The following is a 19,898-nucleotide window of genomic DNA, read 5'->3' as shown; positions in this document are numbered from 1 at the left end:
GCACCTGTTATAACAGAATCATACTTTCCCACTCTTAGAGTTTGATGTGAGTTTATTTGTAAAATACCAGTGCATTGGAGGATGGGAATTTTAATGAAGTTTGTGGGGGGTTGGGTTTTTTTTTCCTTTGGTTTTGTTTTTGGAAAGAGAACTTCATTTTGTTTTAGGCGTGCACAAGCACTTAGTCTTTAGAAGTGTTTTCTCAGCAGAGTGAGATCTGGTGCAATGAAGTACAGAGCGATTCTAGAAATGAGACCTTTGTTCCACTAAAGAGCATATGTGAACATTTCCCCAGTCTGCATTGTATGGTTGTATTCACAAACAGCTAAGTATAAGAAAGGATGAAATCTGCAGTGTCATTGCAGTAGGAATTATTTGCATTTTTAGGTTTGATTACTTATTTATTATTATTACTTACTTATTACTTACTTACACTGCAGGCTGCATTCTGTGATGAAGATTTGTGATGAAACAGCACCTAGAAAAGAGTAATAGTTTTCATAATTAAGAATGAAAAGTAGGAGGCATAAATGTGTGGGGAGCATGGACAGGGGTCTGTGCTTCTGCAGAGGATTCATCTGGAGCAGAGCTGTGTTGGGTGACATTAAGAATACATGCATAAGAATTGTTCTACCAAGACAAAAAGGATTAAATAAAATGAAATGTTTTTCTTTCTTTTTACTTATTAGGATCCTGTTGACCCTTCAAAAACTATAATTCTAATTCGCTCATTAGTTCCTGGTGGTGTGGCTGAGCAAGATGGCAGACTTTCTCCTGGAGATCGGCTTATGTTTGTCAATGATATCAGCTTGGAGAATGGCAGCCTGGAAGAAGCAGTACAAGCATTGAAAGGAGCCCCAGTAGGAGCAGTTAAAATAGGAGTTGCCAAACCTCTGCCTGTAAGGATTTTGGAATTTTATGGGTACTTTTCCTGTTATTTAAGCTGGTACATAATGATCGTGATTTCTGTATACACTTTATGTGTTTTGGGATACAAGTGGGTGACAAAAAAAGGCAGATTCCTGTTTCTTTCTGTGTTTAGGACTGGCCTGTGTAGTTTATAGCTGGTATAGTGAAGTGGGACCTAGTATGTGGGTCTCCTAGCTGAGAAAACAGTGAAGCATCTTATGACCAACATGGTCTTTTAGGGCTGCTGTTTGCTAGACATAATTTTGTGTTTGTTACTAGATTTTCTGCATGTGTGATGACATAAAGTCATTTTATGTTTTTTTCTGGAATTTGGCTACTATACTACTTCACAAGTTTTGGTCTACTACAGGTATAGTCTTTGTATACAGGCTGCACACTTCATATAAAGAAAGATGAGTACTTTTCAGATGCTTCAGAGCCTACTGGATATTTTGGTACAGCTATAAATAATTCTGGTATTGATTTTGAAAAGTAGTCTCTAGCAGTTTGAAGAGTGAGATTGAGTAACTGCCTTCCTTCAGCCATCCTGAGGCAAAAAATACCTCATGAGTTTTAAGAGGAGGTGATTAACCTTAAGATTTGGATTATGCGTTGTCTTTTTCAGTGGTAAAAAGGATCATACCTAGGACACCTAAGTTTATTAAGACAGCATGTCAGTAAGAATGCTGTGTAATTATACATCCATGTATTTTAATAATTCAGCCTTTACTTTCTGTCCAGCTAAGAGACCTCCTTTTTCCTCCATATGTAAGTCTTCATATCCTTTCAGATCTGAGGTGTCACATTTTACAAATGAAGGAGAATGTGGAGGATTGCCTGGGACAGTAAACATCTAGTTCTAGATTATATAGGGATAATGAGAGCCCGGTACTTCCTAAACTCTGTTAACACTGACATCTCAGGTCATTAAATTAAAAAACTACTGTGCTGCCACTGTGAGTATTTTCCTGAATTATGTATAGTAAACTCAGCTAGTGTAGACTAGTGTCTCTGCTGTATTGAATTCAAATCAGTAGAATGGCATTGATTGTATGCCACTGTATTTGTAAGCGTAAGTGCAGTTTGTATGGTTCTTTTTTACTTTTTATATAATAATAATCTTGTAATCTTTGTGGCTACAGATGCCAGATTTTCATTCTTACTGCATCCTTTTTAAGGGGGTGAGAGGAAATGGTGAATGGCTAAGTTAATAGAAAGCTTCCTTTTTGTAGTAGAAGGATACTTTTAAAAATTACTTTGAGAATTTTACTTTTTTGGGGAAGACTGTATGTTACACACTAAAATATCTTGCAAAATAACTTTTTTTTTTTTACTTAAAAAGATATCATTTTGAAAGAGAACCTGTTTCGTTGTCCTATCTCAGTTCCCACGATTTCTTCTATAATATGTGATGTATTATGTTACCAGCTAAGTAAATACTTTGAAAAATCACTGCCTTCTCTGTCATACCGGATGAACACACTTAGTTTCAAATTACACTAGAAAAAACATGTTTATTTATAATGAGGATTATGTTTTTTCCTCTTGAGGCTGTTATATCTGGCAAATACAAACTTAAAACATGGGTGGTGGAGTTAGTCTTCCTATGAACAAGAATACTCTGCAGCTGGGGAGGTTGCAATGGCCTCCACTGTCCCTTGTGGCTGCTGTAATGGCAATTCTAGGAAATGTTTAGTAAAAGAAATTGAAACGAAATTTAGACTAACATGGATTCTGTGATGTAGCTGGATAAGCGTTTTTTATTTCTTGGTAGTGTAAAATGACTTATGAAGCTGAAACAATTTAGATAAATTTGGAAAAAAAAAAAAAGGGGGGGGGGAAAAAGCCTCTACCTACTCAACTCTATAACTGTGATTGAAATGAACTATTTGATGCTCTTGGTATTCATTTGCATTTCTGAACTCCCTTTCATAATCCACTCTGCACACCTTGTTTCCTGGCCACTCATCCAACTCAGAGCTTCATTCTTTCTGCAGCTTTCACCAGAAGAAGGCTGTGTCTCTGCTAAGGAAGATTGCTTTTTCTACACTGCCCAGTCACTTGAGGAGGAGGGGCCAGCTGATGCAGCCCTCTTCCATGCTGAGCTGGCTCTGGTTAGTGGCCCGACTTTCCAAAGATTTCTAAAGCCTTTGCATTTTGTAATGGAAAGGATTGTCTTATCACTGTTCATGCTTACCTTTTAGTGTTTACTATCACCACATTACTCATCCACAATAGTTGGGATGGATCTCCATATGATAGAAATGGGTGTCTGGAGATTTTGTCTGTTTACATGAATTGTGAGTCTGGCTGGTGATCTCTCAGTTGCTGGAAAAAAATGGAAGAATTTTATTGAGATTTTCAGAAGAGCATGGCTACATATTTGTCTTTACATCCATTGAGTATCCCTTTGAAAATCTTAGCTTGTGTAGAGAAATGTTCATGTGCTCATTTTGTAAATAAATCTTTTCACCTATGTTACATAGTATATTACTGTCTACTGTAATAGCTACTGTAGCTACTATTACTGTAGCTACATTTTTGGGGAACACTCTTTTTGCACATAAGCCAGACTTACAAGGAATGCTGTATTTCAAAGCTACCAATATTTTCTCCTAACAGTATTCTTTAAGACTTCAGGATCAATCAGTGATTATGAGATTTGCAAGATCAAAAGGTATTGTACAAAGAACACAGTGCGCTTGAGCATTTGGTTATTTACATAGCCCAGAAGTTACTAAAAAGAACTCAGATAGAAGGATTAAAAGAGAGAGGTTTCTACAACAGTCCCTCACTGTGGCCTCACAATTCCATCTCTGTCCCTCCTCCCCCCCCCCCCCCCCCCAAAAAAAAAAAAAACACAACCATTTCTACATTTGATTCATATTAAAATAATTAAAACAGAGCTGAAGAATAATGAAATATATGGCAGTTCTGTCAACTGACTGTCAAATATGCAAAATAGAAAATGGAACGTACAGTTACCAAGTTGAGGATGTTTGCAGAGTTCAGTCAGAAGGAATTATTTTTCAAAGCTACATCTATCTAACTATCTAGTTTTTCTGTTTATTGCACAATCCTTATTTAGGACTTACCTTCAGCATCACTAATGTGTATTTTCCAGAAGTTGCACTGAGAGTAAATTACACTGAAAAACTAGTTTGAACTGTATGTTAACGTGAGACAAAAAACAGATCGTTTGTACACCAAAAAGGAATCAATCTGTTGAAGTCATGGCAGATTTTTGCTACTGTTGTTGCTTATCTGACAATTAATTAATGGCATAATTAACCACAAAAGCTGAAAAGCAACACTTAGGTTCTATCTCTGCAGATTGATGCACTTAGCAGCTTCATAGAAGTTGAAAGTATGGCTGTAATTCTGAACTCACTGAACATTTTTCTTAGCATACAGTGTTTACTTGGACCTTATCCAGGGCAAATGAAATTATAATCAAAATACTGTATGTGAAGCACCATGAACCAAGTTGTTTAAGACACAGTTTTATTCTAGTATTTGAAAATATCTGAGTCTTGAGAAGAACTGTATTGCATTTAAGAAAGAAAAGTGTTTCCAAGATGAAAAAGGAGTGCCCGTGTTTGGAACTCTTTTAAAATCTTCTTTCACATGTAAAATGGGAGAAATGTCCATGTTAACCTTCTTGTGGAATATAAAAGAAATAAATATTTTGTAAATACATATTTTTTTTTTTTTTTAAGTTGGATATAATAAATGTTTCTTATAGATGTTTCGGAAAGCATTGCAGCTTCCAGAAGATTATTTATGTACCTTTTTATAAACAACCAAGCCTGTAAAGTTAGATGGGGGAAGCATTCCTGACATGTGGTGCTAAGTAAAGAACGGTTATTTTTATAGTGCTAATTCTTGTAAAAGAAAGTAACAATAAAAAAAATAATAATAATAAGTTCCAATCAAATCCAAATATTGACACCAGCACGCAACAGAGTTTTCCTAACACCTCGTTATTCTCTTAGGAGGTAGTGTTCTATTTCAGCCCTGCAATTCATTCCAGTTCAGTCTCTAGCTTTAGCTCAGGTATTCCTTGTAACTTCTGAAGATGGACTGATATCAGTTGTTATTAGAAGCAGAAATTTTTCTTACTGTGATGTGCAAATGTAACTTCATTGTAAAAGCAGAGAGGGGAAAAAAAGGGCTAACAGTGAGTCAGTAGGTAGTGACTGAGGTGCATGTGTTTGGGGCTTACGTGGTGTGAAGGTTACAGATAGTCTGGCTGATTAAATTGCTTCTGTTGTTAGGTGGACTCCAGCGGAGCTGGTCTAGCTGTTGAACCCAGCTTTGAATCTCAGCTTGCTCCAGAGAATTTAACATTCCCGACTTCGTCACCAGCTGCATCTGACAGCTTCTGTAGTGAGGATCTCAACTTCGGCGTCCCTTTTTCAGCTTCAACTCCCAAGGTAAAAAGGAGAATGGTTTTGTCTTGCTTACAAGTGTGGAAAAGCTCTGTGTTCCTGTGTGCCACTGTATTACTAAACATGAATGCTTTATGTTGTCCCAGTTCGATCTGCACCAACATTTGTTATAAATTTAAAGTGTAGCTTTTTTCATGATAATGTTTGAGTTTTTTGGTGTTGTCTGTATGGCAGCTGGAAGGTTGAAAACTTGGGCTGTGCTTTGTATAACCAGGTAAAGTATTTTGAGATATTTGTAATGTTAAAGCTTAAGTGATCAGTCTTCTGCAGAAACGTAATTGGTATTTTTTCAGAGCATATTAAAGAGTGGTAATTTAAAACACTTGCATAATTCTACAGTATTTTAGATATGAAAAGATTAAATTTTTGTTCTAAGCTTTGCTTTTTTACTGCCTAATAATTAGATACTTACTAATTAATTTATAGTGTTCTTGAATGAATTATTATTCTACTGTATTTAAGTCAGTAGCATATCAAATCTCTGATTGCTAATCATTTATATTTAAACTTAATAAATGAAGTTAAGTTTCTTAAGACTGTTACTATCTTTATTTCTGTTGGTCACATACCTATGTGATTGTTTGTATCAGAATTGCTTTATTTCTCTCAGTAGTTTTTCATTCTCCCTTCTCTTTTCAATCTGTAGATTTATTTCTGTAATCCAGAGTCTTCTGAGTCATTTCTCTTAGAACTGATGGTCTTTGAAAGCAATGTTGTAGGAATTTCTTCTAGGTTTTGCAGTCAGTGGTCTTGAACAGAGTAGCTTCTGCTTTTACCTTCATGTCTTAGCTACAGTATCTTCCTTTATCCCTTATCCCTGAGTATATTCATCCTTTACAACACTCTGATTGAAAAGCTAAATTCATCTTCTAATGGCTTCTCCCAATCTACAGAAGAGCACATCTCTGCTGTGCCAGTGAGGCAGATTGCGCTGTTAACCCTGTAATTGTTACTTAAATGGATTATGCATTTTTCATGCTGAGAAGCATTTAATGAGATAGGCACTGGGTTTACATAATATATCATTTTGAGACTTTATCAAGTCTGAATTAATTTTTGATATTGACTTAAAGAGTTATTTGGTTTTCATTTCTTTCTTCTTTTTCCTTTTTCAAGACTATAGTCCTGATTTTCCACTGTTCTCTTTGCACCTGTATGAAGAGTTTGTTCTCTTCAAGTAACCATTAATAGCATGCAATTACGAAGTACTTCAGAAAGTGAACACGGCAAGGAAATCAGTTTGTAAAAGAAGAGTTTAGAAGCAGTAAAATGCACTTAAAAAAATGAAAAAAAAATGCCATTGGTTGCTATGACGAATACTGAGATATTTCAGCTATTTCTAACTACAGAGGCAGTTGAAGTGCAGATTATGAATGCCTTTGCCATCAAATTAAAGATAGCTGATGAAAAATATTTTTAGGTCAAAGTAATGTTCTAATGAGGTCACGCGCAGCTGTTACTACGAATTCTTGAGATTTTGTTTGTCTTCAAAAATTAAAGCATTGGCTTTTCTTTAAATGAAATAAATTTAAAAAGGTTATATATTGCTACTTTAATATGCACGTATGACATAAGGAAAAGGGTTGAATACTGAGTCTTTGTAATGAATATACTCTCACTGATCTAAAAATGAATATGAAACAGAGTTAAAGGTGTATGTCCTTGGCTGTCTTTGAAGCCTCATGAGTTCATTTAAATGGATTGTAGTTCTGGTGTTCTGGTCATTAAAAAGTAGGAAATTTCATTGATTACATCGTGCAGATTAGTAGCATTTAGGCCTTGGTCAGTTATCTTCTCAGACGATACTTGAACCAGTTGTTTACAGACGATCCATTTTTGGTCTGGTCTAGGGACAGAACAAGCATGTAGACACTCTGTCAGAGACAAAAATTCCAGGGCTATGGGAGAAAAACAGTACAAAATATCCCCAAATTCTGTGAATTTTGATTTAATAAATACTAGAAAACAAACTGGAGAATCATGTTTTTCTCACTTTATGGAAATGTTATAAAAGACTTAAAGGGATCAGTGAATAAAATTTTAGACAGATAAAGGTAGAAATTCTTGTGACTGCATTTGCTGTATTTCTGAGAAGAATATGTAACAGTGATGTAGAACCTTTGCATATAACCTCTTAGACCTTGTTATATCTTCTTAATATGTAATAGCCTATGTGTTTTTAAAATTAATTACTTTGGAAGCTAGGGAGGATTTGAGTATTTTTTCAGAAGCTTCTGATTATTGATATGCTTTAAAAATACTTGAAATGGGGGATCAAGTAATCTTCACAGTCTAAGTGAGTTTTGTACAGAGAACTTAGTCTTGGTACGACTGTTTTGGATAATGACACTAGCAATAAGTACTGATTGCTAAATTTCTGTAACTGCATCATTGCATTTCAGAGCTGTCACACTTCAAAACTAGATGTTCATTTATTTGCTGAGATTTGACTGACTTTTTACTATTCTCTCCTTGTATAGAAGGGATATTAAAAACAAAAACAAAAAAAAAAAACACAGACTGTGTGATTGTTCTGTAACCTCTTTGAAGTTACTTTTAATTAGGAAGTGTTTTGAGAATAAAAGCCTCAGACTTGCAAATTTTTTTCTACCTGAGAGAGTTGTATACTCTAATTTTAATAAAATGCTGAAGGTTTTTGAGTCTTATTTGTGAATGTGTGAGTGGACATTACTTTGCTGAGTTAGTGAAGATTTACTGACTGATACAACATTAGAAATTGGCCTTCAGCAGTAACTTCGTCTTCATTGATTTGTCGTATTATAAAATGGGATAATTTGTCTGAGAAATCAGATAAATTCTGTAGTAAAATGCCTCTAGGAATCTACTGAGAATACTCATATTAGAACTAACATGTTTAAATTCTGTGAGATTAGATTCTATGAGGTTATTTTCTGTTTAAGATTTACATTTTAGTGTACTTCAAAATAATTTTGACTGTTTATTGCCTCCTGTTTTCAACAGATTGCTGGAAAGGAATATTTGAGTTATGCAGATGATAATGATATATCTACCGAGAGTTCGTACAGTATGGATCTGAGTGAGAGAGGGAGAGAACAAAGTGCTGCAGAGGACAGAAGCCTGGAAGCTACAGCTACTTTTTCTGATGAGACTTTTCTGTCTGAGGATATTTTTGATATCAAACACGTGAGTGTTCACTTACAAAATGTAAGCGAAAACATAGCAGTTTGAACTGAATCTCAGACAACAACAGAATTTGCAAAAATACTAACACACAGCTTGATGCCACTAGAAAAGTAAAGATTTCTTTTTTTTTCAAAACTCCAAAAAACTATGGAAAGGCATTATTGAACGATTGAATCTCCTTCTGAAATTGGCACTGATCAGCAAAAACTTGTGGCTCTTTGATTGTAAATGTCAAAAGTCAAATGTGGCTGCTCACATCCAAAGCTTAGGAATTTAGTAGGCCTAGCCAAAAACAGGAGATAATTTGTGGTTTCAAAAAGGTAATCTCACAGAGACTTGAGATAATACATGTATTTAAGTCTGCTCATAGCTCACAACGCTAGTCAATGCTGGAGCATAGTGTACTTGTTGGGCAGACTGGGGGTCCAGAGCAAGGCTTTTCTGTGAACTTCTACAGAGAAGTGAGCATACAGAGGAGGTTCACAGCTGAAAAACAGGTGTGGGAAACCAGTGGGAAGTGATGTGAAAGTCTTACATCCAGGTGCTCGTGCAGAGTTGCACAGTTCATCTCACATACTGTCTAAGACTGTGCAAGTAGTGTTTCCTTATAGGACAGTCACTATGACCTGTTTCAATTCTTTCCATTCAGTGTTTAAAGCAGTCTTAAAAGAGTTATAGTTTTCTTTTAACTTCATTACATTAGCATTAGAGGATTGTCAGGCATCTCATGTGTATGAGTCATCAAGCCACTGACTTCATCCCAATAATTTAATTTAAGAGAATAAATAGTGTCCCTAAATTAACAATGTACTTTGCAATACATTTGCTGTATCACATAGTGAAAACACATATGTCAGTTTGATCTTTAGTGGACTGACCATATAGGGAATCTGTATTTATTACACTCATAGCTTTGGTAAAAAGTAAGATGAACTGAAGTCTGCGTCCATACATATTTTTATATCTGTATTCTGTACTGATGTTATTTTCCTTTGTGTTAGGATAAAGAAGTGGTAACGGAATCTAGCCTCATATTGCCTGTTAACAAAGATTTCACCATCTCAAAAATGATCAAAAATATCTTTGAGAAGACCATCACTATTGCAAAAGGCAATTCAAGTCTAGGTAAAATAACTTTCATTTTTTTTAACCTTTTCAGAAACATGGCTTTTCTTTTCTCTTATATTTCCCAGTCTAGTAGTAAAGACTAAACATTTTCATTTTAAATGGGAAGGTATAACAGTGTTTGTCTTTGCTGCTTTTGTTCTGTTTAGCTGTGATGGCAGTTAATCCACTTGCTGTCACATTTAACAGAAAATAAAGTGCATGTTCTCACTGATAGTTTTTTTTTCCATGAAGGAGTTTGGTTGATTCTAAATATTAACAGTACTGTTTTTATACATTGTTTGTGTCTGTATATGATACACCGATGTGACTTCCATCTACAAGAAGGGTCGTAAGGAGGATCCGGGGAACTACAGGCTTGTCAGCCTGACCTCAGTACCAGGGAAAGTTATGGAGCAAATCATCTTGGGTGAGATCACATGGCACGTGCATGGTGTCCAGGGGATCAGGCCCAGCCAACATGGGTTCATGAAAGGCAGGTCGTGCTTGAACAGCCTCATCTCCTTCTACGACTGGGTGACCAGACTGCTAGACGAGGGAGAGGCTGTTGATGTAGTCTACCTAGACTTCAGCAAAGCCTTTGAGATGGTCTCTCACAGTATTCTCCTGCAGAAACTGGCTGCCCATGGCCTGGACAGCTATACCCTTCTTTGGGTAAGGAACTGGCTAGAGGGCTCGGCCCAACGGGTAGTAGTTAGTGGAGTTAAGTCCAGCTGGTGACCTGCTACAAGTGCTGTCCCCCAGGGGTCAGTACTGGAGCCCATCTTGTTTAATATCTTTATTGATGACTTAGATGAGGGCATTGATTTGTACCCTCAGTAAGTTTGCAGATGACACCAAGCTGGGGTAGAGTTGATCTGCCTGAGGGTAGGGAGGCCCTTCAGAGAGATCTAGATAAGCTGGATCGCTGGGCTGAGGTGAATGGGATGAGGTTCAACAAGTCCAAGTGCCGGGTCCTGCACTTTGGCCACAACAGCCCCATGCAGCGCTTGGGGTTGGGCTTGGGGCTGAGTGGCTGGATGACTGTGAAGAGCAGAGGTACCTGGGCATGTTAGTTGATGCTCGACTGGACATGAGCCAGCAGTGTACCCAGGTGGCCAAGAAGGCCAACAGCATCCTGGCCTGTATTAGAAATAGTGCTGCCAGCAGGAGCAGGGAGGTAATCATCCCCCTGTACTCAGCACTGGTGAGGCAACAGCTCGAGTATTGTGTTCAGTTTTGGGCCCTTCACTACAAGAAAGACCTAGAGGCCCTGGAACGTGTCCAGAGAAAGGCAACAAAACTTGTGAGGGATCTGGAGCACAAGTATTACGAGGAGCGGCTGAGGGAGCTGGGATGGTTTGTTGGAGAAGAGGAGGATCAGAGGAGACCTTATTGCACTCTATGACTTCCTGAAGGGAGGACGTGATGAGGAGGGGTTTGGCATCTCTTCTCCTAGGCAACAAACAGGATCCAAGGAAATGGCCACAAGTTGTACCAGAGGAGGTTTAGATTAGATGCAAGGAAAAACTTTTTCTCTCAGAGGGTGATCAGGCACTGGAATGGCCTATCCAGGGAGGTGGTGGAGTCACTGTCCCTGGCAGTGTTCAAGAGATGTCTGGATGAGGAGCTACGAGTGAAAGGGGTTTTGCAGTTTTTCCAAAAGATAAAATGTTTTCTACATAGCAAAATAGAGAGATGTATATACTCATTTGTCTAAGAAGCTTATGGGGTAATTTTTTGATAACAGGGCCACCTTCTTACAGCTTGGATAACAGTGTTGATCTCAATTCTAAGTGAACATGAGGAACAGCACTATTCAGAGATTTTATATTTCTGGAAATCCAAAAGGCACAAGTGAAAATCTAGTTTAGTTTTGTTCTTTCAATGCTAGCGGTATTTTTATTATTTTTTTTCTCCTCTGAGATAATTGTGTAGGCAGGTGTTCACTTGGTTTGCTGAGTCTGATAGCCTGTAGGTTGCAGTTGCATTCTAAACTTTGCAGCCAGTTCCTGTTCTGTAGTCTGTCTCCCAAGATCTACATTCCTAGAGTCAAATGATCAGTCTTCTATAGCCATATTTGTATATAAATGATCGGAATTTTGTCATATCAGTACCTTTGGAGGGTTTGCCCTGGTTAACTGTCGTTTTGGAGATCATCTTCCTTTCAGTCAATCTGGACAAGATGGTAAGGAATTGCAAAGGTAGAGCTGTGGTCCCATTACTTGCTAACTTGAGGTTTACATCAAAATCCAGGAGGACTCAAGAGGAGCGCTCACTGCATCTTCCTTCAGTAAATTCTGCTGTAAAAGGCACTGTTTCTTCAATTACTTTTTCTTGTAAGGAAAAGCTTTCACATTAATCAGTGCACAAGAAGGAATAAGAAAAGCTTGTTAGTATTAAGACCGTGGTAAGTCCACAGTAATGTCAAGGGAGAGAAGTCTATTTGGGGTCTTAAGGAACCTTTTGCCTTTGTGAAGAGCAATTTTTCCTAGAAGCGTCATCATGAATACCAGCTGCCCTGTAGGCAGTTTCTGTCTTATTTCCCCTTAGTGAAAGGAATGCAGAGTTAGATGATGCATGTAAATCAAGAGACATGGCATCTTGCTGCACCACAGGCAGGGTTGTCATGTACAATGAATTAAGAACTGTATCTGTTCATAGTCCACAGGCTATTGCAGAAGTCAGGATGCTCTTCTGGGCCTAAGCAATCGGCTGCCTTAATTTTTGCATAAAATTAAGAATTGTGCAGTATTTCCTCATGCTTCTAGTTAATATTTTTTTTCTTTTTTTCTTTTTCTTTTTTTTCTGAAAAGAACCATCATAAAACTGAGATGTGCCGAAATGAACTTGACAAACCGCGCAGAGGGGTTACAAGCTTAACTGTTTTAGGAGCAATTTTATTGCTTTTATGAGTTCTATTTGATTTTTGGTTTATCTTCTGCTTACATATCCCACTGCTTTTTAGTTTTTTATATTCAACCTGATATATGAAATGACATAAGGTAAAGTGAAGATACTCTGATTGTGATTTTTAACTCCTATCTCCCTGTGGAAAGACGGAAACACAAGGAGAATAAGGACAGTGTTGGGCTTGTTGACATTGGCAGGTCATGTGGCTGTCTTTTGCCTTCCCAGTCTGATATTACTTCACTTTCCCTTGTCACCCAGAGTTAGGGCTCAAAGAAGATAATAACTCTTACCTGTTTCATGCCTTTCCCGCTCTAGGGATGACAGTAAGTTCTGATAAAGATGGCACAGGAATGATAGTTCGGAGTGTCATCCATGGAGGATCAATAAGTCGTGATGGACGGATTAACGTGGGAGACTGCATCCTGTCCATTAATGAAGAATCGAGCACTAACTTAACCAATGCACAAGCCCGGGCTATGCTAAGGAGACATTCACTCAGTGGACCAGAAATAAGGTAGGTACAGCCAGAATATTGACTCTAGTAGGAAAAGGCTAATAATCAAAATTTGTTCAGATTCACGCATATTTTCTAAATCAATTTTTTGTTTGTTTGTTTTTACAATGCATATTTATCTTTAAATTACCATTTCAGTGAATAATTTACTATGAAATTGCAGCTCCATGAGTTTGAAAGTTAAAATACTTGTGTAGAAGGCTTTGGATGTTCTTAGGAAAATTAATTCTGTGATTAATTAACCATCTTCATTACTACCTTTGCCTGGCTTTATTGAAGTAGTAGGATTTGTCAGAGTTTTCCATTTACAATATGACACTGCTAAATGAATGAAGAATTTCCCCAGAGATATTTTTGCTTCTGAAATTTCAACTATCCTGGCCACTGCACAGGTGTCTTCATCTGATGGAAATGATGTTTGTAATGGATTTTCGCTTTGGCTGCTAGTCAGAAAGTATAAAATCCAATGTTAATGCACAAAAGCAACATTAAAAAAACATTAGTATATCTGTGATTAAACACTGTGTTTTTTGAAGTCTCTTCCAAGTTTTCATTAGTACATATGAAGGAGCAAGAGTGTTGCTTAAAATTTGATTTAGTAGTCTTAAAAATCCACTTGCTTAATATGAAAGTTTCTTCTAGAGTTCAGTTTTTTTTTACTGGAAAGTTTAGTTCTTTGTAGATGTCACAATTGCCCATATATCCAACATCTAAAAATGAAGTGTTCCCGAACTTATGGATGGTGCTCCAGACCAATGAGTGCTTGGTTTACAGCTCAAATAAACTGATAGTTGTTTTTCTGAAATCCACGATAACATGGGCTGGGTCAGATCTGCTAGTGAAGTTCCTGGAGCTCTTGTTAATAGAAGTCTCTAATTACTTAAGGGGGCAGCTTTGAACATGGTTGGTACAGTCCCAGTGTGGTGGCAGGTAACTAGTTTCTGTCCATTCAGAATGGGCTGCAGGGCTTTTCTTTCATCCTTGGAAGTATGCTGGCTTTAAAGAATCATGGCATTAGAGCAAGTACGCAAGATGTCTTGACTATGAGTGGTACGTTTAATTGTCTTCATGTAGTATTAGGATTTTATACTAGCTTGCTTGAACACTAGGTCCTGCTTATATAATTCATTATCTTTACTGACAGTGCTGTTGTGAATATGAGGGAATCAGCATTGCTAAAACATGATATTGATTATTCTTGTAAGATTTCAAACTGTTATAATACCAACTTCCATGACCGAAATCAATTAGTGTGTATGTATCTGTATGTCTGCTTGAATATCCAAATGCAACAGCATGATTTTTTCTGTGAAGAGTCTTTTGTTAGTGCCATAGTTATGTGATGAAACAAAGATGTGTTCATGTTTTATGTTTATCCTTTTAAAGTTGCTCCATTTTTGCTGTGTGATTTTAAGTTTTACTTTATAGTCTTAGTTGTTTTCCAGATGCATTTGTAATGTCAAATCTCATACTAGATGTGAACATTCAGGTGTCACAGAGAAAAGTGCTTTACCTCCTTCTGTAAGAACTTCTGAGACATTCACATCCTGACTTAACATTTTTGGCTTTCATTTTATGTTTATGTTCTTCAGTGTATTCCTATGATAAGAGTTTAGAGTGAAGCCAGTGTTTGCGCTTCAAGTAAGTGAAAGACCAAGTGCTTTCACAGCTTCCAAAGAGCTCTTGCAGGAGGAAGGATGGGGCTACGTAATTGTGATACAAATCTACTCTGTAAGCATAATTAAACTTTTCAGGAATTTGCACATAAGGGTGAAGAAAAAGGTCTTGAAAAAATATTATAGTACAAATGGGTGAAAATGCCCTGAATTGGGAATTTGGTCATAGGAGAGCACTGTATCATGATAATTCTTCATGTTTGCTTAGAGAAGTTCAGAGCTAAATAAACATTGTTTCAGAGCTGATGTGGTACACCATCATGCAGATTTTGTGATCTAAGTGCCAGCCTTTCAAGTAAGCAAGCGTTGAATCTTTTTTATCAGCCTTGGAAAAGAAAGATGTACAGCCTCTCAGTTGTGCTTGTATGATTTCGTTTTCCACACAGGACTGCAAAGTTAGTACTTAAATTATTAAGCAGAATTATTTTTGAGTACCAGAGTGGCCCCAAAAAGTGATTTGTGCAGGAATGTGTTCATTTCAAAGCTATGTTTCAGTGACAAAAAGTATTTGCCCCTCTACCCTGTGCTGGTGAGATTTTACCTGGTGGAGTAATGCATCCAGATGTGGAGTCCTCAATACAGGAGAGACATGGACCTGTTAGAGCACATCCAGAGGAAGGCCACACAGATGACCCAAGGGATGAAACACCTCCCGTGTGAGGACAGGCTGAGAGAGCTGGGGCTGTTCTGTCTGGAGAAGGCTCTAGAAAGATTTAATAGCTGCTTTTCCATACCTAAAGGGGGGCCGTAAGAAAGCTGGGGACAGAAACTTCAGCAGGGTCTATTCTGATAGGTCAAGGGGAAATGGTTTCACACTAAAAGATAGGAGATTCAAACTGGATATATGAAGGAAAAAGTTTTTTTTACAATGAATGCAGTGAAGCGCTGAAGCAGGTTGCCCAGAGGTGTGGTGGGTGTGCCATCCCTGGAGACATTCAAGGTCAAGCTTGACCAGGCTCTGAGCAACCTGCTCTAGCTGTGCATATCCCTGTTCATTGCTGGGAACTTGGACTAGTTGATCTTTAAGGGTCCTTTCCAACTCAAACAATTCTGGTGCTTTCTGTGATAACACATGAAGCCATTCTTATGTGCTACGTAAAGGCTTTGTTTTTTTTTTCATTCAAGAATGTTCAGTTTTCATAGTTCAGGAGTAAGCAATTTGGGTTCCATATTGAGATATTCTTTTTCCCTTTGTTTATGAAAAAACAGCTGTGTGGCCTTACCATGATGCAGTCTTTTCACTTCTTACTCCACCTTGCTAGGAGCTCTTATATTTCTAGAATAATAGTGGATTTTTTTTCAGCAGAAGCTGCTTGTTACATCTTTCAGATGATTCAGATGATTACTAATCTGAATCAGAGTTTGTCTGTCTTAACCTAAAGCATGAGGATGAATTCCTGATCAAGAAGTAGATAATAGATTACAAGTCCATTTTCCATGTTTGTTAGTAATCACTGCTATAGACAGTAATAAAGATGAAATGGTTTCTGAGGCAGGTATAAATGTGGAGGTCTAGTAAATAATAATAAAGAAAATGGGGGAGACAAAAAAGAAAAAAAAAAAGCAGCTCATACTTTTAACTACTTAAGTATGCCTCTCACATTCAGCATGAGACATTGACATTTGTTAACACTGTTGTAAAACAATGCTGCATCATATGCTTCGCATTCTAGATCTTCTCCAGCACCTTCTGATGATCAGGCCCTCTTTTATGTGTGAGTATTGGCGATTCAGAAACTCATCATGATTCTGTGTTGCAACTTGTCTGTAAAATCATTCCATGCTTTTATTATATCCATAGTAATGTCAGGGATATATCCAGATATAGGTACATATTCTGTCTCTCTTTGTGTGTGCATGTGCACTTGTGCCTGCATGTTTGGATGTATATATATATATATATATATATATATATATATATATATATATAAAAGTATATGTGTGTACTTCTATTTTTATATGTATTTGTATCCTAAAACTTGAAGATTGGAGCATACTTGCTAAGGTTGGAATGAAAACGCCTGTACTCTAAAAGATGACTGCACAGCCACGTGTGTGGTTTGTGTATTTCTGTGTTTGTACAGGGTCCACTGCTAGAGTACAGTGTACTGATATCTGGATTAATCTCAGCGTCATATTTTCTATAGCACTTACATTTTTCTTACTTTGTGTGTAAAAAGGTTCAAATTCGACCTTAATTCTTAATGCCAATAATTCGTTGTGAATCTTGTCCATATTATGTTACTTGGTTTGCTGGTGTTTCAAGGTTTTGTGAGGTTGTTCGGTCAAGCATGTGATAAATGTTCCTCTGTTCCGCATGCATTGTTGTGTTTACACACGTTTTCATTTGTACACCATTTGGTGTTTCCATTGTCACTGCTGTCATTGCTAGTGCATATCTTGGTGATGGGGGTGGTATCTCAAGAAGGGAAGCCAGAACACTTTCTCCTAAAGGCTGTACAGCTATGAAAGCAAGGAGATTATTAATCCCCACATATACTTTCTTGAACTTGATGAACCTCAACTTGTCTTGCAGATGAGAAATAGAATACAATAGTGAAGCATTTGATTGTTTCCCATCTTCCATATCTTCATACCTCTTTCATAGCACTTGTTTCTCTTACTCTCTTCCCTGTGACCTGTTAAGGCATCTATCAGTCTCTTCTGGAGATGAGCCATTCAGGTCCTGGGTGGACTTTTGTTTCCACTGTCAGGCATAAGTCAACACAATTGGCCAGAGGAGCCCAGCACCCTTCTTGTTGTGGCCATCTTGTCACATTAGCGATGTCATGGTACATAATGAGCTGTGCAGGATGGTGCAGGATATCTTCAGGCATCACTGTGACCTCCAAGAAGTGAGCTGCAGTAGCATTCCAGCGAGTGGTGGATTTGATTCACTGTGGGATTTCTGCCCATAAGTATTAAACAGGGAACAGACTATGGCAGGTGTGAAGTCCAAGGCCACTAGTACTAGCTGACCTTGCTATGTCTTGTAGGAGGCAGGAGGAGATAAGGCAGACACTTAGTAAAGGTGAACTTCTAACATCTGTTCTCTCTAAAGCTTGAATTTTAAAGAGAGCTAATCTTTGTGTGTTCCTTTCAGTATTAGCATGCAAAGGGGAGAGGGACTGTCATGGGCAGCCATGTCGATAATATTGATTAATCTATTAAAACAGTTAAGGAAACCTTTGCAGTTCACTGAACTTTAGCAAGCAACAAACAAAATGAACTTCTACACAGAATGTACTTCTTTTTGCAGAACACAAGTAAATGTTCTGGCTTATATTTATGACACAGCTGAAGCATTATTGGTGTTTAGTTGTAGGTAAGAACAAAGAGCAAACTTTGTAGGTAAGAACAAAGAGCAATTGAATGTTCCTTTGAGAGCTTATAATTAGGCAGTTAGAATTGTAGTTAAGCCTAGAATAGAAATAATGTAACTTTTCCAATGAGCTACAAGAACTGATAGCATCACTGGCAAAATTTGACTCCATCAGTTAGGTAACAATTACTCCATGTAGGCGCACATTAAAATGTTGGACCAAACCCCTTTTATTTTCGATTCCTGTGCTGTACAAGGAAATAGAAGCTTACCTACCTAAGCGACTTTTTGGGAGATGTTTGTATGTAGTTTGTAAGGATGTTTGAAAGCATCCGTTAAGCTGCACCTTCAGAATGACCCAGGACTAGTTATTTATTCCAGTAGTTAAAATATACAAGGTATCCTGGAGGTTGTAGCACATCTGGTTTGCCCACCCTGCTAGCTGACCTGTAATGCTCATGTTGTACCAAAATTTAAGGTAACGACCTTTACTACCCTTGGACTTTAGGACCCTGCACAATTTTGCTTTGTGCTCCCTGTACTAAAGGATTGGACAAGAGATGTGAAATTTTGGACCCTCTGTAATTGATGATCACTCTCTGCTGTCTGCATTGGACTCAGTCTGGACATCTGTATTTCCTTTTTAGGAACTCTCCATTCTCCTATCTGCACTGTGAGCAACAGCTTCTTACTGCATTTTAGTGTAAAAAAGACTGCCCAGATGTTCTAACCAGTAGAAATGTTGCAATTCTAGTTTCTTTAATGCAGCTGCCTTTCAAGGGATAGTACATTATTTCCTACTTATTTTTGTAGAGTAAAATTTGTTGAATTTGACTGGGATGAAATTGATGAATGTCACTGGATTAGTGATGCATTTTCTTTCACTGAAACACAGCTTGCACACATTTTGGCTTTTATAATGGCAGAGGATTCTTATGGGCTTACTAAGATGGAGCTTCCATAGCAGCATTTGTGCTGTGGGAGTTTTGTGACAATAGTATTTGTACTTTGCTGTAACTTATCACATTTAGAGTTGGAGATGGCTGAGGAGTAGTTGTGGTTATTTGCAAAAATCGAAGAACTTCTGAAATAATAATTCCTATTCTTTTCCCTCTTTCCTCTCCATTTCACTGCTCAGCTTCACAAAATAACTGTTCTCTGTCTTGCTTCTTTCTGGTGTTCAGGAACAGATGATTCAGTGATCTTCTGAGTGCTTGTTCCCCACTGAATGTTAACTCCTCAGCATTTCAGAATGAAAACACACTTTCTGTCAAGCACATATGACTTGGGGAAAAAAACAAACAAACAAACAAAAAAAAAAACAAGGCAGGTTAATTAATAGATTACTAGAAGGAGAAAAGAAGCAAGTGATAGTACAAACAATTCAGAAATTTCTGTCAGAAGAACTAGAGAGTTCTTCCTTTTCAGCATCCATATGGTGGATGGTAGGACACCCTTTTGTGAATGTATTCTTTTTCCGTCAGAATTAGTTCTTGTCAGACTTTGATCTGATAGCTAAGCTGCTTGTGGGACAACAGCTTAGTGGGACATGACAAAGCCTAGTTATACTAGGGCTGTGTCCTTCATTTGAATAGGCCTGTTTAGATCATAGTGTCCCTTTACCCACAGAGGAATTTTTTTCAGAAAGATTTTTCATGCCTTAATCTTTTTCTTTATTGCTGCCTCAGCAGTCTCTTGTGCCATTTCTCTTTCTGGTGTTCAAAACTGACTGAGTTATAGCAGGGCTTTGGGAGTCTGCATGTGATTTGGCTGGTGGAACACAACTGACTATTTTGAGCTGACTGGATGTGTATGGTGATATGGAGGAAGGACTCAGGCAGAGG

The 19,898-nt window shown here is 37.6% G+C and overlaps 1 protein-coding gene across 22 annotated transcripts in view; it reads left to right on the top strand.

Moving 5' to 3' along the window:
• The window catches only part of MPDZ (multiple PDZ domain protein), a 100,155-nt gene that overhangs the window by 46,125 nt on the left and 34,132 nt on the right, over positions 1-19,898 (top strand). For 13 of the 22 annotated variants that reach the window (XM_040655587.2, XM_015280115.4, XM_040655589.2 and 10 more), the window contains 7 exons: positions 690-899; positions 2,907-3,023; positions 5,187-5,345; positions 8,343-8,525; positions 9,527-9,650; positions 12,858-13,056; positions 16,406-16,447. In XM_040655587.2, the coding sequence (XP_040511521.1) occupies positions 690-899; positions 2,907-3,023; positions 5,187-5,345; positions 8,343-8,525; positions 9,527-9,650; positions 12,858-13,056; positions 16,406-16,447 (1,034 nt within the window). The remainder of the gene's footprint in view (positions 1-689; positions 900-2,906; positions 3,024-5,186; positions 5,346-8,342; positions 8,526-9,526; positions 9,651-12,857; positions 13,057-16,405; positions 16,448-19,898) is intronic. The other 9 variants (XM_040655591.2, XM_015280125.4, XM_015280123.4 and 6 more) reach the window with 3 other exon arrangements.

The sequence above is a fragment of the Gallus gallus genome, chromosome Z (assembly GCF_016699485.2).
Source record: "Gallus gallus isolate bGalGal1 chromosome Z, bGalGal1.mat.broiler.GRCg7b, whole genome shotgun sequence".
NCBI classification, from domain to species: Eukaryota; Metazoa; Chordata; class Aves; order Galliformes; family Phasianidae; genus Gallus; species Gallus gallus.
The sequence above is the reverse complement of the archived record's forward strand: the minus strand, read 5'-3'. Positions and strand labels throughout refer to the sequence as shown.